General features: G+C 50.4%; 1 protein-coding gene across 1 annotated transcript in view; it reads left to right on the top strand.

Annotated features, from left to right (window-relative positions):
• The window catches only part of CSPG4 (chondroitin sulfate proteoglycan 4), a 77,697-nt gene that overhangs the window by 30,787 nt on the left and 22,970 nt on the right, over positions 1-23,940 (top strand). The window contains exons 2-3 of the mRNA XM_024205393.2: positions 12,792-12,955; positions 19,167-22,742. Coding sequence (XP_024061161.2) covers positions 12,792-12,955; positions 19,167-22,742 — 3,740 coding nt within the window. The remainder of the gene's footprint in view (positions 1-12,791; positions 12,956-19,166; positions 22,743-23,940) is intronic.

Here is a 23,940-nt window from a genome sequence, read left to right as displayed (position 1 = left end):
TGCCACTCACTGTTTCGGCACAACACTTCTGCCAATAAATGCATTTGCTAGAAGAGCTGCAAAGAGTGCATAAAAAACAGGTGTGGGCCCGGTTGAAGTGACTTCACTTCAAATGCAAGCCAATGTGAATGGCAGCTATTCTGCAGAATTCACCTCGCTCAAACACAGCAATCCTCAAGTTGTCCCGTACCGTCACCTCTGGCTATAACAGAACGAAGTTTTGGGACCCTGCTCCCATACTACTGGGAATCCCCTGCCATCCAACCGTAAAAAAAGGGAAGGTGGTTGTAACCTCCTGAAACGTGTCCACAGCCCCCCTGTGGGGAACCCATGAGCCAGGTGCTAACATACCTATGGACACTCATAGTCATAGCCCCATTCAGGCTAACCCCCATGTATACACCTGCCCATCTGAACAGCACACACACAGCTTGACTGTCCATATAAATACCACGCACACATTGAAACACCCAGCCAAACGTCTCTTGTGTGTCCATGCAAACCCCTTCCCCTGCCTTCTGTCCCACAGTCTCTGAAAACAACTTGATGGGTTTTTTGAATGTGTGTATGTGTGTCCTGGCCCTAGAGTATCCGATAGGCGATTTTGGAGCTGTGAATGAAGTAATATGCCCCACAACACACATTCACACCCAGTGTCATTCTCCTACACACTTACCTTCTCATATACACATCCAAACACACACACACACACACACACACACATTTCCAAACAGACACGCTTTCTGACACACCCAGTATATGCACGGTTATACAATGATGAACATCTAAACATACTCACTGGGTTACGTGCAGCCCTGGAGGGAAAAAGCACAACTCTATAGTAGATAAGGGGGCTGCATCTGATTACAGCAGCATAGGGCCGCCCAGAGGATTCAGGGGGCCTGGGGCAAAGCGGGGGAGCTGCGGCGCTTGTACTCACCCGGCGGCAGTCCGCGTCTTCAGCGGCATTTCGGCGGCAGGGGGCCCTTCAGTTACTCCGCGTCTTCGGCAGCACTGAAGGGACCCCCACCACCAAAATGCTGCCGAAGACCTGGACAGCCACCGGGCCAGGGCTCGCGGGGCCCCTGCGGGGCCAGGGGCAAATTGCCCCACTTGCCCCCCCCTCTGGGAGGCCCTGCAGCAGCAACAAACTTGGCCCATTCTAACACTATCTGGAGTTGCCTTCCTCTTCCCAGCCATGTGGTATGAATGCCATTTGGGCTGAAAGCCCAGTGGTTTGGATTCATGTAGGTCATGCCCATCAGCTGTAAGTGATTCAGGGTGGACTAAGCCCCCATTGGCAGCTACATGGTGAGTGTGAGGATGGATCTCTCTTTAATCTGCCAATCCCTCAGCCCCCAGGGTTGGGGCCATCAGACACTGAATGCACAAGGAACGAGTCAGGGGGAGTCAGTTCCACACTCCCTAGGACACGGCACTAGCCTGAGGAGGGATTCCTATGCCTGGGACTCAATGGTCCCCTTCCCTAGAGAAACCCCACCAGTTCAGTGAGCAGTCAGTATCCTTCCACAGAGTCCATCGCTGACCTTCAAGGACCATCGCCAAGTGTTAGATGGGGGATTTAGTGCTCCAGCTCCGGAGAGTCACACTGAACATCACAGACCATTCCACAGGCCAGACCTGGTGCTTCTCCCCCTCTTAAGCACTTGAGAGGAGACAGATGTCTGCATGACCTCAGGAGACATCCTTCCACACACACCCTGTGATGTTCCAGATAGTCTTCTGAGGAATGAAATCAGATCTGCTCCAGTGTTACCTGTCACACCTGCCTTCTGATGGCTGAAGGATTGCAGATACTGTAAGCCTTACTCCTAGTGTTTGGCGGGGCCATGATCACAGCAGAAGGCTGCACATCTGTTCTCCACCCTGCAGATTAGTGACTGAGTTGTCTCTCTCTAACTACCTAAGAATTGGTACAACAATCTGCTTCAGCTATAGACCGGAAGGAAATTCAGTCCCCATGTCCTTTCAGTGTGGAGTCCCTTCCTCAGCTCCCAACTAGAACCAACACTTGGAAGAATCACCCTCCCCAGGAGAGGGCACTGACTTCCACCTCCCTGTTCATTCATCCCAGGGTCTGCATGGCGTAACAGGACACCCTTGAGTCGCTGGAGGCCCAGAGAGCTCCCGCAAAAGGAGAGTCTCTTTCAGCTTGAGCCATGACCTTGGTGCCTTTGAGCCCACTGATCACTGGTTCCGATGCGGGCCAGGTTGTGAACCTTCCGGGATGTTGAAAAATGTCCTTGCTGTTAGCAAAGGTGCATGAGAGAGAAAGGAGAGTAAAGTGGAAGGGTAAAAAGATCAGGGGAGAAAGAAAAGCTGGGCGGGAGAAAGAGCGAGCGTGAGCCTCGGGCAACAAAGAGACCAGGAAAGGGGAGTGAGATGAGGCTTTGATGAAAGGGAATCAGAGATGGATGAGTCGTCACCATTAATAAAGAGCTTTCTGGGACTTCCCCTTGGACAGAGGCTGCAGAGCTAGCTGTAAGCAATTATAGCCTCCCTGATGTTCCAAGCTGACTTCTTCCATCTCCATCTAATCCCAGGCAGCCCTGCCTGCCCCCTTCTCCCCTTGACCTCCCACCCCCGCCTCCTTCCATCCTCACTCTCCAGTCATGCACACAGGAAGGGGCTGTCTGCTCAGTGCTCTGTGATTTCTGGCAGGCGCTTCTCAGTGAAGCTATTCTTCTCTGTTGCAGGCCCCTCTCCAGAGCACAGCAAAGAGTCCTCACTGTGGGGTTCAGCTCAGGGAGCAGGGCTCGGATGCATCGATCTCAGCTTGCCAGCGGGGCCAGACGCTGTGACGGTCTCTGTTCAGATGAGTCCTCAATAAGGCTGCTCGTGACTGAGCGCGGGAGAGGCCACTGGCAACATGTCGGGGCAACGTGCACAAAAATGCCTGACAGATGTGCACAAGAGTAGCCTCGTCACTGGCAAGCCTCCTCATGGCAGGGCATGGCACAGCGGGCTCTCCTCATCTAGCGCCCCTGCCAACAGCCATGCCAGCCTTCTCATGGCACAGCCTCTGGCCAGATCCATTATAGACCCTCCCATCCAGGGTAACAGAGAGCCCAACAAATGAGAGTCCAATGACTTCACTCCAAGTCTTTGATCCAAATCCAGACTCCCTGGCCTGACCCTGGTCTCCAGGGTCATTGCATTTTTCTAAGTGGGCCTGGCCCACCCCTCTCCTCTGGGTGCCAGCCCAGGGACCGTGCAGTGAGCAGGCAAGGTCTGTCTATTCACACCTCCCCCAGCTTCCTCCCTGGGCTTCTTCCTCCTTCAGCCCATCAGCAGCCCTTTCCCATAGCCCTTCCTGGGCCCAATGTGCACCGGTATTCTCCCCAGGCTCCACAGCCTCTCTAGGTTCACCCTCCCCCAAGATCACACACACACACAAAATCCCAAATGAAGATACAAACTTAAACCACTGCTGCCCACCACAGGCAGGACCTATCCTCCCTCTTCAGATTCCCCTGGGCTCTGTTCCGCGGCTCAACGCCTCCCAGGGCTTTCTCCCTGGAGGGCCAGATCCTGCCCACTGCCGCAGCCTGCTCCACCCCGGTGGCTTCTCCCGGCCTCTTGCCGGAGTTCTCTACTGGAGGAGGTCCCATAGGCCATTCCCCTGGGCTTCCTGCCTCCTTCTGCCCTGAAGCCCTTCCCCCAGGCCCACCCCAGCTGGCTCTCATCCTTAATTCCGCTGACCATGCCCTGTAGTTGCCACCAGATGCTCTACCTGAGCTTTCCAGCCCCCCTTAGCCCTTTCAGTGTCAGTGAGAGGGGGGTACACCCTATCACAAAGCAGTCACCCGATACGCTAACTGATGGAGGGTGCTGCCTTCGTAAGACGCTGGGTTTAATTCCCTCAGCAGACAAGGAGCTAAGCCAGGATAGCACTAAGGCTCCCCTCTCCCAGAGCAGGGCCTTCCTGGCTGCTGACGATTGGGTCTGGCTAAATCTCCCCCCTCAATAAAGGCCCCAAGCCTGGGCTGTCCCGTGCTGGCTCATGCCAGGGATCGGATAACGTTCTACCCTGCTGAAGCATCCCCAGGGCAGGGCATTCTCTGCTAGCCAGCTCCAAGTTAGGGAATTACTTGAAGTCTCTGATTCCTTAAGCATCTTAAGGGGTGACTCATCTTGCGGGCGGGGGAGGGAAAGAGCCCATCCTGTTTTCTTGCCCTATTATAGGCGAGGCTGATGCCTCAGTGCCAGAGGTGGAGGGAGCTGCCATACACAAGACAAAGGAGGACCCAAGTGGAGAAGCCAGCCGGCCCCTGCACAAAGTGGCTTGGTTTAGCCACTAGAACAGCATCACTGCTTGGGACAGCAAGGGCGGGGAGCCCCTCAGCTGCATAAATACCTCTCCAAACACTGGCTATGCCCAGAATAGCGTGTTTTGAAGTAACGAAAGAGGAACCGGGGTGGGGAGTGACACCCAGCGCTTTCCAGACTCATCCATCGCTGACCTGACCCATTGGCAGCGCTTCTGCTGGGTGCACACTGGCAGCCTGCTTCCTGCGGGAGCCCGGGGCAGCCCTGGATGGAGCACTCAGCCTCCGCTTGTTTGCATCTGCTCCGGGGCAGTAATCACACAGGGTGGGAGATCATGGAGAGGCTGGTCACAAAAAAAGAAACACAGAGCAGCAGCCTATAATCTACTGACTGCTGGCCAAGCGCTGGGAAACTGTGACTGTGGCCTCTCAGTGCATGCCTTTCTCTCGCATGGTCTCTGCTTCTGGCAAGGCAGGGGAAAGTCATTTCCTGAGGGACCTTTAGAGCTGGGAACAGGAGGTATTTTTAGCTCCGGGGCTGAGCACCCCAACCAGAGACAGTCACTGTGACCGCTGAGCCCCACAGCACAGCCCATCAGGACAGGAACACTGCGGCTAGTATCTGCTCAGAAAGGAAGAGCGATGTGGCTGCGTTCAGTTCCAGGGACAAGCCGTTCCCCGGGGGAGCTGGTGTGCATCGGACTGGTTCTGGAGGGGGAGAAGGGGCAGCAGGGCTGGAGCACCCAAAAGGGGCACGGGACTGGAAATGGGCTTGGGAATCCCAGGAAACAGAAGAAATAGAGACAGGGAAGTGAGGAAGGATGGTCCGGGGGTAAGGGTGCTACCAGAAACCTGGGTTCAGTTCTCTGCTCTGCCATGGACTTTCCTCTGTGACCTCGGGCAGGTCCCTTAGACTCTCTGTGCCTCAGGTTCCCTTCTGTAGCAGGGGTAACAGCACTGCCTTGCCTCACAGGAGTGTCCTCAGGATAAAGACATTAACGCCTGGGAGCAGGAGCTCAGCTACTACAGCGATGGGACCAGATAAGTACCTTAGACATAGGGTGACCAGACAGCAAGTGTGAAAAATCGGGACAGGGGGTGGGGGGTAATAGGAGCCTATGTAAGAAAAAGTCCCAAAAATCAGGACTGTCCCTATAAAATCGGGACATCTGGTCACCCTACTTAGACAGGAAAGCAGCTTCACCTGTCACGTGCAACAGGCAGAAACTCCCACTTCTTCCCCCAGGTGTAAATCACCAGCTGATGAGAGCGACACCGCGACTGGATTAGCTGTGGGCTCAGGGCTTTTGAACACCCCAAAATTCAGATCAGAGGGGTTGATTTGTACCTATTGCTGGACCACGTTAGTTGCATTCTCTCAACCACCTTAGCGCCTGCACCACGGACACTTCTTACTTCTTTGTGCTGCAGCAGTGCCTGAGACCCCACGCAGAATAAGAGTGCCATGGGGCTGGATGCTGTACAGAGAACTTAAGACAAGACAGTCCCTGCCCCAAAGCACAGATGATCTTATTTATGAATGGCAAACCAGGCATTCAGCCAGGAGTGGCGGATCATATGGGGCTAATCATTCAAAGGAGGTGATTGTAGCAGCAAGCTAAACTAGGAGCTAGCTAAGAATAGCTGTGACTGGGAACTTCATGTCCCCCCAGCTCAGCATCTCCATCCTAATTACACTGGGTCTTTGAACATGTGACAAAGAACCCCAACGAGGAAAGTGTAATGGGAAAAAAACAGTGATCCAAATCCCAGAGCCCAGCTGGGGTTGGGACTCAGCGTCATGGTCTCATCCTAGACACTTCCCCACGCTGGAAAGCAGCTAGACATTAGCACAGTTGGCAGAGTGGGAGCCCAGGATCCAAGCTACAGAGATTCTGGAAATGAGGAGCGAGATGCTTTGGCGGAGCTGGGCAGGTGGCCAGTGGATTGACATGCACTGGCAGAACTGTGGGCGGGATCCAGGACTGGAATAGTCCAGGGGCCTGCATTTCAGAACAGACATACACTGGCAGAGCCGGGGGGAGGGGTGCCTAAGATGGGAAGAGCACAGGGGCCTGGAAGTCAGGAAGTCAGGACTGAAGTGCTTCGGCACAGTTCGATGGAGTCCCTGGGTTGGAAGAGCAGGCCAGGACTAAAGTGTATTAGCAGAGCAGTGTGGGGCCCCAAGACTGGAGCGGCAATTGTGCAGGTCAGGGTGGAGGGCCATCTGTTGACGCTGGCCTGGAGTAGCAGGGCATGTTACGTGTCAAGAGTGAAGCAAAGCGGCAGGGGCTTGAGGGGAGTTTTACACAGAGCCTGGAATACTTGCATATGCAGTGCTAGGTGCCCACATTTTCACGTGCATTAAGAGAGAGGTTTTGAAAGGCACAAAAGGGCATCTGGACACCTACCCCCCACTGACTTTCAACCCCAGACATTCCACAATCATGAGCCAGGCTGCCCTGGAAACAATCCCGAGATTGGCTTAGAAACCATGAGATTTTTAAAAATGAGAGCCACAAGGGGTTATGTTTTCAACTTCTCTGCAGCCGTGAAGACTAGAAATCTGGGACAGGTTTTAAATGAAAGCTGAGAGTCTCATGTAATCACAGGACTCCAGGAGCTGGGGCTTTAAGAAAAACACCAGATATTGCAAGAGTTGGGAACAAGCTACCTTTTGTAGCTAAATATCCCCCCACAAACTCTTGATACTTTACAAAGAAATCCGAGATCACTCTGGAACATTTAGTGCAAACATTTTCTTTCTACCTGCGTCTTCAAATCCCAGACACCCTCAGCTTTGTTTTAAACTAGACCACTAAGCTCAAGACAGCCTTTCCACCGCAACTCGACTGCCTCTGGATAGAGTCCCCATCCGGAGCCGGCTGCAGAGACGAGAAAGATAATAAAGCTGAAATAAAGCAGGGACACGAGGAGACAAACAACAATAATTCACAGTTTTATAGCGCTTTTCCTTGGGAAGAATCCCAAAGGACTTTGCAGGCTGTATGCAGGGCCATTCGCTCACCAAGGAAATGCAGATCTCTCTGGAGGCAGCTATCTTGCATCAGCACATTATACAACCTTTTTTTTGGCAGAGAAATTGAAGGACAACCTCTCTGGCAATTGCAGGGGGATTTAGGTGGGACAGAACATGCTCGATGCAGAGGTTACTGAGTGAGATTCTCTGGCCTGTGCTAGGAGGTCAGGCTAGATGATCAGAATGGTCCCTTCTGGCCTCACAAACTATGAATCTGATTACCAAGGCCAGGGTCAAACTCCCAACCCTATTTATTACTATTTGTATTACAGTGGGAGCTAGAGGCCCCAACCAAGATCTGAGCTACATGGCACTAGGCACCGTACAAACACATAGGTGTGTCTTCACTGCAGAGTTAGCTCAAGCTCTTACCTGGCTTTTAGCCCTATGCCCCCCTACCATCTGCACACAAATGCCTTTTAGCTGGGTTCATATGAGTTTGGAACCTGGGCTTACTCAGGTTAGAGCCCACGTTTCGCTTTAAGGGAGCTCTAGTCTAACCCACCTACTTTGCAGCGTGGATACAGGATGTTAACTGGGTTACAGAACCCAGGTCCTGATATTCCTCCAGTACCTTCCCACAGTGCCCCAGGGGCCATGTTTTCCTGCCTTTCTATCTCATGCAGCACTAAGAACCAAGGGATATGCCCCCAGAAATCCCAACACCTCACCCAGGTTTACCACAGTCCCAGCGTGGATGCAGCTACACAGGTCTGACCTGAGTGTTCCCTTAGCACTGGGGATGCGATCTCACACCTGGGCTTGGCTAACCCAGGCGTCCATCCCCGGCTGAGCTCTGCAGTGAAGACACCCATAGGGAAAGACAGCCAAAGAGCTTACAGCTTAAATAGAGAAGTCAAAGGGTGGCAAGGGACACAGAAGTACAGAGAAGAGGGGGTCTGGGTACTCAGCAGGTCAGTATCAGAACGAAGAACAGAAGCCAGTCCAACAGCATATCCACTAGACCATGCTCCCTCTAGCCTAATCTATTAAAAGGTGTCATTAATCAGAAGCTCAGGGTTACTGCTCATTCAAAGACTGTGCTCTTCCATATGCAGAGCAGCCATTTACCATCAGTCTGGATGCCACTTCCTTCAGATGAAGGGAAGCAGGGAAACAAAAATTTTGGGAATTCTCTATGAGCCAGAGCACAGTGTGTGTTTCCTCTGAAACATGCTGCATTCAGCTCTGCTCACAAAATGACAGCTGCCCCTGCAAGCAGGCCGATACCGTAGAAATGTAAAGGTGAGATAGAGAGCACAAAGTCATGCCCAATTAAGTACCTACGTACACATCTAGCAGTGTCTTGCCGGCTCGTGCCTCAGCCAGGCGCTGGTTCAGAGAGAAGAGTGTCTCCTAGTGAAACAGCCAACGCAGTAAAGAAAGGCAAATCTAGTTTTTAAAAAAGGCCAGAGGAGCAATGTTCAGAGGGCAGTGACTTACAATGCCCTCGTGGCTAAAAGCACACCTCTTGTGATTCATCTGGGCCAGGCTTCCAAAATGACACATGTGTAACAGGCTTCCAAGGGCATGTGTAACAACCAGGAAATGAGCAAGGGCATGTGTAACAACCAGGAAATGAGCAAGCACTTCAGATGTGCTGGCGGCTGTGCCCAGCGCTAACTAGGAGGGCGAGTTTCAAACAAGCACAAGCGTGTACATGTTGCTTCTTCTGCTCAGCCAAAAGTGGGTGTAATATACATGTAATACATATGTAATTCTCAAAGGGACACCAATGGGCAGCTTCCGCTCTGCAGGTGAATGAAAACACTGTTTACGTGTCTAAATAACATCAGGGACGCCCCTAAGTTATTGAAGCCGTGAGGCTGTCCCTAAAGGTTGGGATTCAGAAGACCGTTTGAAAGCTCAGGTGGCAAACTCCTACATAGGAGAAAGTGATGGGTAGGAGTAGAGCAGCAAAGGAGCAAGGTTTAGCTAAAAAACAAACACAGGATTTTGAATCTATAAGAAAATATGTCAAAGAGGCAGGAGCCCTGGCTTTGCCTCTTCCAGGCAAGCCAGTGTAATTATCTGTAACCTTTCCAATGATGGGCTTATTTCAAACTGTCCCTTACAGATGCTGTTCTGCAGTCACCAAGTGCTGTGTTTGCTTTCCGTTTGCTCTGCAGGCTGTATTAGCAAATTTTACCTGCAGGGGATAAGCCTGGTTAATTTCCTGTCAGTTCTAGAAGCTGTCAGCTTCAGTCACTGAGATAACTGAGCTCAATCTCAAGTCAAGCAGGAAAGCTTCCGAGATCCTTAAAAACTGCAAACGCGTCACGTAGAATGTGATAGTTTGGACACAACGCTGAAATTCCTAAAATCAGAGACCTAAAGGCAGCTGATATTTAGGAGCTGTTTGAAGGCAAACAAGCTGCAAGGAGTGAGCTGGATTCTCCTCTCATTTGTACCAGTGGTAAATCAGAAGTAAATCCACTGAAGACATGAGAGGCCTGGGCCTAAGCAGCATTCCACTGATGCAAAATGGCTCGAAACCCAGCAGACCCAGCCTCTAGACAATCTCTCCTGCATCGGCAGAACCTGGTGTAGTGGGGAGCTGTTATGGTGGCTCCTTTGCCACCCTGCCTCATGGCTGCCAGGATAAGGGGCATGGCCAGGGAGGAAGACATGGACAGGTCAGTGCCTCTGAAAATCGGATACTTAAATACCTAAGTATGGGGTTAGATGCCTAATTTTAGGTAGTGCACATTTGAAAATGCTGGCTGTAGCATTCAAAGAAGCCAAGCCCTAAACCCTCTTATCCTCAAAGACTGTCTCCCAAGGTGCGCCATGCTATAGTTTGATCATAAACGGTTGTTGGGATTGGGCAGAGTCAAGTCTCTGTTCTGTATATGAAGGATAAGAGGCAAGATGTTGGTGTCTTTGGACACCAATGGGTGGGTGAACCAGCAAGGGTCTGTGATAGATGGGCAGTGTTTTGTGACAACAGCGATGGAGGATGGGAAAATGTAAGAAGATCTCTGATCTGTAAGTTGAAACTGGGCAGTGACACCAGGCAGAGTTAAGGTTGCTTCTGGAATATGCAAAGTTTTGTTTTAAACTTGTATATTTATTTAAGAGACTGCACGGATTGGGACTGTGTCTGTATATTTATCTACCATGCATACATATTCTATACATATATGCATATATATACTATACACATATACATATTATATATGCATATACATACACACATACCTCTCACCAATAATCTACAAAAGTAGACATCAGTGGCTGGGACACGTGCTGAGAATGGAAAAAGAACACTTACCAAATACCGCCCTTGAATGGAAGCCAGAAAACGCAAGAAGAAAGAGAGGAAGACCGCAAATGGCATGGAATCGAACAGTTCTGAATGACATCAAGCACCTCGACATGAAATGGGAAGATTTGGAGAGAAGGGCAGTTGACAGGCAAGGATGGCAAATGTGGGTAGCCCAATGTGCAGAAAAGCATGGGATGGACTAAGTAATACACACACACACACACACACACACACACACACATATACAAAAACTACATTAAAATGTTCTAAAACTTTGCAAAGTCAAGCACTCAAAAGTTTTAAAAGTTAGGAAATGCCAGAATTTGGGTTGCCTGAGCAACTTTAATTCTGCCCCCTTGGACATGTGCATTATGAGAGCATCTTTAACTACAGGAGCACATGCTTTTTTCTGATTGCTCCTAATTCTAGCATTTACAAACTCTGGAATGCTTGATTTTGTAATTTTAAATTCTTTGAATGTGCTTTTTTTGTATGGAAAATAGATAGCTGTACAGATATACATTGTGCACACACAGACATATAAAAGAATAAACTTCCCTATCACCGAAAAGAAGCCACTTTGGGGGTGAAATTCAGCAACTATTGAACGGTCCAAAGCAACAGCACGCAGTAGTGTACACCGAGAATAAAGAAGAATACAGTATCCAACTGCAATGGCAGAGGAAATTTTGGTAGAATATACATACCCTTTGCCTAAAACAAAGGGGAGAATAAGGTCAGCGGGCCAGATCCTCAGCTGGTGTACATCTAGGTCGTTTTATTAACTTCAATGGAGCTGCACTGATTTACACCAGTTGAGGTTCCGGCTACTGAAGCCTTATGTCCGAAACTGAAATTTGGCCAGAACGCTGGGGCTCACACACCAGCTCTTGTGAAAAGATGACAGGAAAGATCTCACTCCAGCCCAATCTCATGCTAGCTGCACTCTGAGAAGAAACACAGCCTTCCTCGTCTTTACCACCCAGCTCTATGGCGTCCCATTGGAAAGGGACACCCAGGAAAGGGGAAAGGATTTGTTTGAAGCGCTTTCCTTCCTTTTTCCTGTGCTGCCGACGCCCAACAACTTGCAACACATTTCTGTGGAGCGAAGCATGTTCCTGTCAGAGCTGGGCAGCTCCTGAAGGTGACACTAACAGGGACCTCTGAGAGGAACAGAGGGAAGCTGCTTAAATCACACTGCCCTGGGCATATGCACTGCTGAACACCAGAAGAGTGAGAGGTTTTATAACGCTCTTCAGGAGGGCAGCGGGTAGCAAAAAGAGACAGTTTTGTGTTAGTCTGCTGACCTGCTTTCCCCACCTAGTGACAGTGAGGGGTATGTGCAGCTTCCTCCAGTTGTATTTGTGTTTGCTTTTCACAGGGTTTTTGAATGCTGCAGGGCGATGAAACAACACAGGGGCTGGAGAGGTTAGAGTATTTCAGTTCCTGGCTAATGGAAATCCAGCAAGGAGATTAGATCTCCCATTAATTTAGCCCTGTAAGTGGTTCCTTGAGGTTAAAAACAAAAGATTGCTCAGAAAAAAATAAACCCGAATAGCGAAGACACTTGAGTTTTTGCAGACCCACCCTCCCTCCTGGAGTTTCCTATCAAAGCCAGAGCTCTGCACTGCCAAGTGAAAGAGCTGGCTTTAATCCCTAACTCCCCATCTCTCATCCTGGCCTGGCTGCAGCTGGCGTTATGGGGGCAAGACGCTCAGCCCCAGTTGTAATGCAGTTGTGCCAGAGGCCCCAGATGAGATCAGGGCCACAATGTGCTAGGCACCGTCGAGACTAGGTACTCTTGGGCCGTCCATGCCCCAAAGACCTTACAGTCTAACAGCTAAGGCAGACGAAGGGTGGGAGGGGAAGCAAAGGCAGAAAGCGGTTAAGTGATTTGCCGTCACCCAGCAGGGCAGTGGCAGAGCGGGGAATAGAATCCAGGTCTCCCGAGTCCCCGTCCAGTAGACCAAACGTCCACCCTTTTGACTGGAGAGTGTGCCGCATGTTGCTCACCAGCAACCTCGGGTGGACTGCCTAGGAACACAGCTGATGGTCTACAAAGGGAGCCCCACGGCTAGGTCACAGGGCAGAGGCCCTTCTGCAGGGGAGAGGAGGGGGGTTCTCTTGGCCCCATGTGGTGCTCGAGTCACCTAACAGGAGCCCAGGCCCTGAACCTCTTCTCTTTCCCTCTCAGCCTCTTTCTTTGGAGACGGCTACATGGAGATGCCCTTGGTGGAGGCGTACAGCACAGTCCAGCTCCACCTGCAGTTTTCAACAAGCCAGCAGAGTGGGCTCCTCTTCCTGGCTGCAGGACAGACTGACTATCTCCTGGTGGAGCTCCGCTCCGGCGTCCTGCAGGTCAGCAACGCTCTCTCCTCTTTGCAGCAGGCATAGCAAGGTTACTGGTGGGCAGGTCTCCGCTGACATCAGTGGGGCTGTACCTGCTTACCCCGAGATTTGACCTAGTGTGAGAAGCACGGTGGGGAGGCTGGGATCTTGGGGGAATGGGGGGTTGTGAGTCTGGCAGTGTGATTTGGGCAGTAACGCCCACCCATGCCGCACGTTTTTAAGGACAGCGTCTTCTCTTTGGATACTAACCAAGGCCACAAAACACCCTGTGGGACCAGGGGTGCAGCGCTACCTCCCCTGGCAGTCAGACCAAGCAGGCAAAGGCAAAGGACACCGAGCGGGAGGGACAGGACATCCTGTAGGGGGAAGCCCCGGAAACAGCCAGCTCAGGAGGGAGCTCTGGCTTTGATAGGAAACTCCAGGAGGGAGGGTGGGTCTTGGCCTATTGTCCAGTGTGTCAGTGCTATTGAGAGCAGGTTGCACCATCTGTGCTGAACCCTACGGTTGTTTTTAATTGGCCCTCTGTCATAGACTCATAGAATATCAGGGTTGGAAGGGACCTCAGGAGGTCATCTAGTCCAACCCCCTGCTCAAAGCAGGACCAATCCCCAGACAGATTTTTACCCCAGTTCCCTAAATAGCCCCCTCAAGGACTGAACTCACAACCCTGGGTCTAGCAGGCCAATGCTCAAACCACTGAGCCATCCCTCCCCCCTTCCCCTGGCTGCCAATCAGGAGCTCTGCTAATCGTGGTGAGACAGAGCCTGTAGCATCCCTCCCCCCAACACCTTCACTGTGAAGCTGGCTATTTTACCTAGCTCTGAAAGCCCTTAATCCAAGCCCACCTGCCACCTGCTCAGGTAGCAACCCTCAGGATGTCGTGCAAGCACGGCACAAGAGCCTGTTGCTAATGCCGCACCTGCTGACAGTCCAGTAGCAGGGTGGGACAGCTCCAGAAAAGCGACCCGCTGTCCAAATCCAGGGCGTCCGTTGGGAAAAGGCCCAGACTGCTGCAGGGGTGAGTGGGGCAGAGAGATGAACCCCCTGTCTGTGTGGTTGTACCAGGGTCTGTCACAAAGAAAGAACAAGAAGGAGTGTCCCCAACACACATTCCCTTCCCCCACACCTCTCTAGGCCCAAGAGAGCCGCCAGGGCTGCCCCACGGACTACAGAGCCTGGCAGGCTGCAGCGCCTGGGAGACGATGGGTTGAGGTTTCTCTAATGGAGGCCATCTGTCAGGAGAGATCCCACCCGCCTCATCCCTCAGGTTCCTTCCTCCAACCCTCTACTTAGCCCGGCTCCGAGGTTGCTCTTTGTGGGGACGGCTGAGGAAACCTAGCCTGCTATTTCCCTGGCAGGCAGGGAGAGCAGTGGTTACGGAGCAGAGCCAAGCCAGCCCCTAGGCAATGAGGACATCAGGAATGAAGAGTCAGCACGGGGCTGGTCTCCTCTGTGTGGGAGGGGGAGGTAGAGCATTGCAGCCAATGAGGATCTCTGCCCCCACTGCTTGCAAAACGCTACACGAGCCTGGATGGGAGCTGTTGATCCAGGCCCAGAGACAGGGTGGGAGCCAAGAGGAGGGAGCCTTTAGAGAACGCGTCTGGCGCTCAAATTCGATATACTGTGGAGGGGCTGGGGGAGTATCTTAGGATGGATAGAAGGGAGGGAAGGACAGACAGACAGACAATCAATTGATCCACAACTCCACCGCCCTAGCTGAACCATCCCAGCCAGGGGTGCTGGAACAATTTTTATAGTGGGGGTGCTGAAGGCAGAAACCATGTATTTGGTGTTTGTTACTACTTCAAGCCAGGAGGGTGCAGCAGCACCCCCAGAACTCCTAATTCCAGCACCTATAAACCCAGCGATAAATTATTACTCCACCCCAGTTCAGCTCTGCAGGCCAGCACACCGGGGGAGAGGTTTTCATAGATTCATAGATTCATAGATTCTAGGACTGGAAGGGACCTCGAGAGGTCATCGAGTCCAGTCCCCTGCCCGCATGGCAGGACCAAATACTGTCTAGACCATCCCTGATAGACATTTATCTAACCTACTCTTAAATATCTCCAGAGATGGAGATTCCACAACCTCCCTAGGCAATTTATTCCAGTGTTTAACCACCCTGACAGTTAGGGACTTTTTCCTAATGTCCAACCTAGACCTCCCTTGCTGCAGTTTAAGCCCATTGCTTCTTGTTCTATCCTCAGAGGCTAAGGTGAACAAGTTTTCTCCCTCCTCCTTATGACACCCTTTTAGATACCTGAAAACTGCTATCATGTCCCCTCTCAGTCTTCTCTTTTCCAAACTAAACAAACCCAATTCTTTCAGCCTTCCTTCATAGGTCATGTTCTCAAGACCTTTAATCATTCTTGTTGCTCTTCTCTGGACCCTTTCCAATTTCTCCACATCTTTCTTGAAATGCGGTGCCCAGAACTGGACACAATACTCCAGCTGAGGCCTAACCAGAGCAGAGTAGAGCGGAAGAATGACTTCTCGTGTCTTGCTCACAACACACCTGTTAATACATCCCAGAATCACGTTTGCTTTTTTTGCAACAGCATCACACTGTTGACTCATATTTAGCTTGTGGTCCACTATAACCCCTAGATCCCTTTCTGCCGTACTCCTTCCTAGACAGTCTCTTCCCATTTTGTATGTGTGAAACTGATTTTTTCTTCCTAAGTGGAGCACTTTGCATTTGTCTTTGTTAAACTTCATCCTGTTTAACTCAGACCATTTCTCCAATTTGTCCAGATCATTTTGAATTATGACCCTGTCCTCCAAAGCAGTTGCAATCCCTCCCAGTTTGGTATCATCCGCAAACTTAATAATCGTACTTTCTATACCAATATCTAAGTCGTTAATGAAGATATTGAACAGAGCCGGTCCCAAAACAGACCCCTGCGGAACCCCACTCGTTATGCCTTTCCAGCAGGATTGGGAACCATTAATAACAACTCTCTGAGTACGGTTATCCAGCCAGTTATGCACCCACTTTATAGTAGCCCCATCTAAATTGTATTTGCCTAGTTTGTCGATAAGAATATCATGCGAGACCGTATCAAATGCCTTACTAAAGTCTAGGTATACCACATCCACAGCTTCTCCCTTATCCACAAGACTTGTTATCCTATCGAAGAAAGCTATCAGATTGGTTTGACATGATTTGTTCTTTACAAATCCATGCTGGCTGTTCCCTATCACCTTACCACCTTCCAAGTGTTTGCAGATGATTTCCTTAATTACTTGCTCCATTATCTTCCCTGGCACAGAAGTTAAACTAACTGGTCTGTAGTTTCCTGGGTTGTTTTTATTTCCCTTTTTATAGATGGGCACTATATTTGCCCTTTTCCAGTCTTCTGGAATCTCTCCCGTCTCCCATGATTTTCCAAAGATAATAGCTAGAGGCTCAGATACCTCCTCTATTAGCTCCTTGAGTATTCTAGGATGCATTTCATCAGGCCCTGGTGACTTGCAGGCATCTAACTTTTCTAAGTGATTTTTAACTTGTTCTTTTTTTATTTTATCTGCTAAACCTACCCCCTTCCCATTAGCATTCACTAGGTTAGGCATTCCTTCAGACTTCTCGGTGAAGACCGAAACAAAGAAGTCATTAAGCATCTCTGCCATTTCCAAGTTTCCTGTTACTGTTTCTCCCTCTTCACTAAGCAGTGGGCCTACCCTGTCTTTGGTCTTCCTCTTGCTTCTAATGTATTGATAAAAAGTCTTCTTGTTCCCCTTTATTCCCTTAGCTAGTTTGAGCTCATTTTGTGCCTTTGCCTTTCTAATCTTGCCCCTGCATTCCTGTGTTGTTTGCCTATATTCATCCTTTGTAATCTGTCCTAGTTTCCATTTTTTATATGACTCCTTTTTATTTTTTAGATCATGCAAGATCTCGTGGTTAAGCCAAGGTGGTCTTTTGCCACATTTTCTATCTTTCCTAACCAGCGGAATAGCTTGCTTTTGGGCCCTTAATAGTGTCCCTTTGAAAAACTGCCAACTCTCCTCAGTTGTTTTTCCCCTCAGTCTTGATTCCCATGGGACCTTACCTATCAGCTCTCTGAGCTTACCAAAATCCGCCTTCCTGAAATCCATTGTCTCTATTTTGCTGTTCTCCCTTCTACCCTTCCTTAGAATTGCAAACTCTATGATTTCATGATCACTTTCACCCAAGCTGCCTTCTACTTTCAAATTCTCAACGAGTTCCTCCCTATTTGTTAAAATCAAGTCTAGAACAGCTTCACCCCTAGTAGCTTTTTCAACCTTCTGAAATAAAAAGTTGTCTGCAATGCAGTCCAAGAATTTGTTGGATAGTCTGTGCCCCGCTGTGTTATTTTCCCAACATATATCCGGATAGTTGAAGTCCCCCATCACCACCAAATCTTGGGCTTTGGATGATTTTGTTAGTTGTTTAAAAAAAGCCTCATCCACCTCTTCCACCTAGTTAGGTGGCCTGTAGTAGACTCCTAGCATGACTCACCCTTGTTTTTTACCCCTTTTAGCCTAACCCAGAGACTCTCAACACTTCCGTCTCCTATGTCCATCTCTACCTCAGTCCAAGTGTGTACATTTTTAATATATAAGGCAACACCTCCTCCCTTTTTCCCCTGTCTATCCTTCCTGAGCAAGCTGTATCCATCCACACCAACATTCCAATCATGTGTATTATCCCACCAAGTTTCAGTGATGCCAACAATGTCATAGTTGTATTTATTTATTAGCACTTCCAGTTCTTCCTGCTTATTACCCATACTTCTCGCATTTGTATATAGGCATCTAAGATACTGGTTTGATCTTTCCTCCCGGTTTTGTCCTGACCCTCCTTTCTCTCTGCCTATATAGCCCACACTCCCTCTCGTCTCCGACCCATCTCCCAGGTCTCCAGGTATAGCCAAACCCCACCCACTTCCTGCCATGCCCCCCTCCCCCATTCCAGGGTGAGAGCCGCAGGTACCTACTCACCCCGGCACACCCAGATGTTTAGTCTAGGCAGCCTGTGCAGAGGCATAAAGGACTTTCTGACTGTTCCTTATGCTCTTGGACAGATGCACAGGCTAAGGGATCCCCAAGCCCTAACTGCTGAGCACCAGACACATGCTTAATTACACGACAGATTGATAGACAGCCCAGTTACAAGCAGCAGAGAAAGACCTATCGCTGAATTACCTAGACTGTCTACGTGTATGTGCACATCCACAGCGACCACCCTCCAAAAGCCAGCACTTGCCAACAGCTATCAACAGCTCCCAAATGTATTGCCCATTCTAGGTATGGGGGGAACGGATTAGTTATCAGGTCTGTGTCACATCTGTGTCATATCTTTGCCATATGCTGAGCTTTTTACATGGCAATCGATCGCCCTGTGCGTTCGTGTGCAACAAACTGCATTAATGCAACATTAAGGCGGCATCAGTAAGTTGCCCTGTATTTCCTATTCCTGTTTTTCCTTCTGAAATGTGCTGCTTCAGATAGCTCTGCCTATGTCAATGTCTCCAGGATGTGCAAAGAAGCCATGTTAATGTTGCTTTTGAAACCTTGGGTCAAATTCTGTGTTGGCACAAATGGGTGTAACTCCTTTGAGTTCAATGCAGCTTTGCACTTTTACACTTGAAGAGAAATTGGCCCCGGTTGTTTTTGCATTACATTTTAAAATTTATTTTAACTATGCAACCTTACAATTGCCTCGGCATCATTTTTGCATTTCATTTCCTTCTTTGTTTTTAACATTAAAGAGATGGGAAGCTCTTTGGGGCAGGGACCTGCTTTTTCTGATGTGTGAGTTTTGGTTGTCTGGCTGGAGACCCATAACATTTTCTGCAAGGCTGGGCTCACGGGACAAGAGCACATCAGCCAATCCTAAAACAGCTATATCTTCAAAACAGAAGAAGAAAGAGGTCTGGATCTCCCAGTCCTATGGAGCTGTGCTTGGTGCAAAACCAGAGGGGAGGGCAGAGCAAGGATATCTTTAAGCCATCTTTAAGCTGTCCTTATCCCAAGGCCAGCCTAAAGCTGGGCTGGTCCCCAGCATAAATGGGAGCAGACTTAGAGCTGCTGTGACTTGTATCCGGTGGCTCATTGCCCCAAGGGGCTGTCTTGGCAGCTGGAGATCATTGGGGCACAAGGACACCCAGGCCATGCCCTGTATCCTTGTCCATCCCAGAGAACTTTCTGCTTGTCCCAAGGTTCTAACTCCACTTTTCACCCGCTCTCATTGCAGGTCAAACTAGAGCTGGGCTCAGAAGAAGTGACGATCCAGTCTCCAGCAGGGCCACGCCTCAATAATCTAGTAACCCATGATGCTGAGCTGTCGGTGGGAGACGGTAGGATGACTCTGACCGTGGATGGCCTCTTTAACACCTCTGTGGAGATCCCAGGTCCCCTACAGCGGCTGGACATTCAGTACGGCCTCTATGTGGGCGGGACAGGGAGTCTGGAGCTGCCATACCTCACTGGGTCCAGCTCTCCATTCAGAGGCTGCCTCCATATGGCGAAGTTCAATGGCCTCGATGTTCTCTCTCCGTGGGCATCTGATGCTGGCTCTACAATGTTCCACGAGGTTCGAGAGGGGTGCAGCGAGGAGTTCTCTGCCGGGCCAGATGACCCCTTCGGCTTCCTGGGCCCACGCTCTTATATCGCTTTCCCGGGGTGGAGCGCGCGGGAAGAAGGGACTATCGAGTTTGTGATCGTGACGAGCATCAAGCACGCCCCCCTGATCTACCAGTCGGGGCTGCAGAATGACTTCCTGTACCTGGAGATCTACGACGGGCGCCTGAGGGGGGTGGTGGAGAAAGGCAATGGGGCCGTCATCCTGCACAATAACATCTTCATCAGTGACGAGCAGCAGCACTATGTGAAGCTCCACGTGGACATCTACAAGTTTGAGATTCTTGTCGACTACTATGCCTCAAGGACTTCCAACAGGGGCATCCACAGCTACCTCGATCTCCAGGGCAGCCTCTTCGTCGGCGGCATGAATGAAAATGCTTCCCACAGGCTAAAGGAACGCCGGCTTGCTTTCACTTCAGGGGGCAGCACTGCCAACAGCTCCTTCATCGGCTGCATGGAGGACCTGAGGGTGAACCTGGAGAAGAAGAGCCTGCAAGACGCTCTGGTCACAAAGGACATAACACCCGGCTGCAGGATGCAGGAGCAGTACTCAGATTATGAGGACGCATATGAGCGGGACGAGGCACCCATCACCCCAACTCCTGATGTTTGGCAGGGAGCATTAGGCCCAGTGGTAGAACCATGCCACCTTGACCCCAACCTCCCTCCCACCTTTGCTAACTTCACCAAATTGCTGCACGTCAGCCCCTTGGTCGTAGCTGAAGGAAGCACGGCCTTCCTGGAATGGCAACATACCCAAACTACAATAGACCTAAGCAGCGCAAATATCAGACAGTCTCAAGTCCTCTTTAGTGTCACAAACGAACCCAGGCATGGCCAGCTGGAACTAGACATCCACAGCTCTAGGAGCAGAAGGAAATTCACATTGCTAGACATAGTGAATCGGAAAGTCAAGTATGTTCATGATGGCTCCGAGGGTCCCATGGATCAGCTGATGCTGGAGGTAACTGTCACGACCCGAAGGGGGATTCCTGAGTGTTTATGGCAAGGCCAGACATACCTGCTGCCAATAAAGATCAACCCCATCAATGATGCCCCGCAGGTGATCTTCCCCCACGGAGACCTCATGGTGATTCTGGAGCATACGCGAAAGCATCTAAGCACGGACATCATCCAGGCCCTTGATGACGACACACCCTGTGACAGTCTGAAATTCCAGCTGCTTGGTGGCAAGAGGATGGAAGAAGGTTACGTGGAATATGACTTTAAGCCTGGGGTGCCCACAGAAGAGTTTTCCTGCAGGGACCTGGAAGCGGGCAACGTGGTCTACGTCCACCAGAACGGCCCAGCGTTACAGGTCATCTTCCAAGTTAGCGATGGCTTGGTAAGAAGCCCGGTGGCCACTTTAAGAGTCATCGCTATAGAGCCTGACATCCAAGTGCGCAACAACACTGGCCTGTTTGTCTCACAAGGAAGTGCCATTCCAATTACCACAGCCAACCTCTCCGTGGAGACCAATGCTGTGAAACAAAGAGTGAACATCCTGTATCGCCTCACAGAGCCTCTCTGGTATGGCGAAGTTCAGAAGCAAGGGAGCATGGGAGGGGAGTGGAAGAGAGTTGAGTCCTTCCACCAGCAGGACATTGTGCAAGGGCGCATACAGTACTTCAGCCTGGATCCTGAGCACCATCTGGAAGATGTAATGGAGAAGCTGAGGTTCGAGGTCCAAGTTGGCCAGAAGACCTTACCAAACAACACTTTCCTAATCAGGATCAAGAAGGCCACCATCAAGATGAGGACCCTGGTCCCCCTTCAGATGAAGAATAAGCGGCACCAAAACATCACCACCAGGGAAATGGAAGCAGTATTGGAGGATCCAAGCTCTGACCCAGTTTCCTTCTACTACATGATAATCCAGGCACCCAAAAAGGGGAACCTTGAGCTTCTTGGTAGCAGGCTGACAGAGGGCTTTGGATTTACCCAACAGGACTTGCAGAGAAAACACCTAAGCTACAGTGCAACAATCAGAAACTCTAAAGAGACTGAGGACTCTTTCCAGTTCCGTGTCATTGCTGATGCTCAGTATTCCCCCATGTACACCTATATGATAAACATTGGGGGTGACCCAGATGCACCTGTCCTGACCAATGTCCTTCTATCTGTCCTGGAAGGAGGGCAGGCTGTCATCTCCAAGGACCACCTGTTTGTGAGGAGTTTGAATAACATGGACTACCTCTATGAGGTGATTGAAGGGCCGACGCATGGGAAGCTGGTCTGGAGGACACCATCCAACTGGCCTTCCCTCATAACAGAGTTCACCAATGAGGACATTCTCCAGGGCAGGCTTCTGTATCAGCATGACAACTCTGAGACCACAGAGGATGATATCCCATTTGTGGCCGTCAAGCAGGACGAGGGTAGTGCTGACTCTGATGCGGAGGAGGTGAGAGGTGTCTTCAGAGTCTCCATCCAGCCCATCAATGACCACTCGCCAGTCCAGGTAGTGAGCAAAGTCTTCAACGTAGTGCGGAACGGGCAGCGCCTGTTGACCACCAATGACATCGCCTTCACAGACCAGGACTCCGGATTCTCTGATACACAGCTGGTGCTGGTGAGGAAGGACATTCTCTTTGGTAGCATCATTTCCATTGATGACAGGAGCCGCCAAGTGTATCGCTTCACGCAGGATGACTTGAGGAAGAAGAAGATACTCTTTGTCCATTCCGGAGCGGACCGGGGCTGGATACAGCTGCAGGTCTCTGATGGCCTGCACCAAACTGCAGCCCTCCTGGAAGTACAGGCCTCGGACCCCTACATCCAAATTGTCAACAACACTGGCTTAGTCATCCACCAAGAGAGCCAGGGGACAATTGACTCCTCCATCCTCAGCCTGGAGACCAACATGGACATAAGGAACGACGAGGAAATCTGGTTCCAGATTACTACCCCGCCAAGGTGGGGGGTGGTGCTGAAAGGGGGCCAGCCAGTGACTTCCTTCTCCCAGAAGGATCTGCTGGCAGGAGAAGTGATCTATCAGCACAATAGCAGCAGGAATGCCAAGGACAAGTTCCAGTTCTCTGTGGAAGCTAACCAGGTGGCTGTGGAAGACACACTGGAGATCACTGTATTCCTGGACACACATCCTAGTCCCCTGACCATCATCCACCTCAAGAAGATACACATCTTCCAAGGAGAACCGGTTGAGATTAAGAAAGACTATTTACTGGTAAGTAACACCTTCTGTAGGCATCTCCCCATGCTTTTATTCACCCTCCCCCCATGTGTCTTCCTGGCTACAGGATATGGGATAGCAAAATTCTGCTAGTAAATCCTACAGGACCTTATTGGAATTGAATAGAGGAAAGAGCTTAGAACGGGCATGAATTTTCCCAGCACATCTTTCCTACTGACAGGCTAATAATCTGTGAATGCAGGTGTCTCCCACAGGGAGGATGATGCATGGTGATAATTGCCTTGCACAAGACACATCAGCTCCCAAAGAGAGGTGCATGGAAAACTTATCCCTTAAACTGCGGTTTTACCGCGAAGAATGACGCAGTACTTTTGCCTTGTGGGATTCCGGGGTTATCCTCACTCACCGATTTCCAGATCAAAGTTTCTCATTCTGCATGTAAAAAGACGGGGTGGTGGAGGTTGGGTGTGGATACAGTTCTAACTGCCCAGCCCTGCAAACACCCCCTGGGATCTGGGAGTCAGACTGAGTCCGTACCATCTTGTGCATCAGCACAAGGGGATCCTACAGTCCAAATTTTGCTAAACCTGTGCAATCCTGTTGTCTGAGGTTATGTCCTCAACAGGTCTCGGTGGGTTGGCACAGGTGTCACTGAGATAATGGTGTTGCACAGGTGGATCTGGAGGCACAATTGGCCCTGGAGAGCCTCGATTACTGCTGATGTGTGAGAAGGGGAGAGGCCCACTTGGCTCTCAGATCTCAGGGGAGTTTGCAAGGCTGGCCACTAACAAATCCCATCTTTGTAGCTGCAATCTGCATAAACCTGATCTGGGGGCCAGGAGACACAGTGAGCATGGAACCCCACCATGCCATCTTTACAGAGCCACTTCTCAGGTTAGAGCCACGCTGCAAACAAAGAGCCTGAAGAACCAGCCCCACTGAATACAATATTCTTCATTGCCCTGCTCCTTGCACGGCCATTCCCACCAGTGCCCAGTGGGTGTACAATGATACTTACTCAGAGTGGTAGCCTTTGACACCCCTTGTCACCAGTGGAAATGAACCAGGCACTAGGCAACAGAGTCCAGGCACATGGTATTCAGTAGAATGGACTAGGCCTCACTCTCATCTGCTCTGTAAATCATGCCCACTTTAACCCCTTTGGGCACTGCCAGGAGCTTTTGTCCAACTGAGAGTGGGGCTCCCTGTGTGAATGGGGGAGGAGTCACAC

This window comes from Terrapene carolina, unplaced genomic scaffold, assembly GCF_002925995.2.
Source record: "Terrapene carolina triunguis isolate 2854851 unplaced genomic scaffold, T_m_triunguis-2.0 Scaffold67, whole genome shotgun sequence".
Lineage (NCBI taxonomy): Eukaryota > Metazoa > Chordata > Testudines > Emydidae > Terrapene > Terrapene triunguis.
This window is presented reverse-complemented; position numbering and strand designations above follow the sequence as displayed.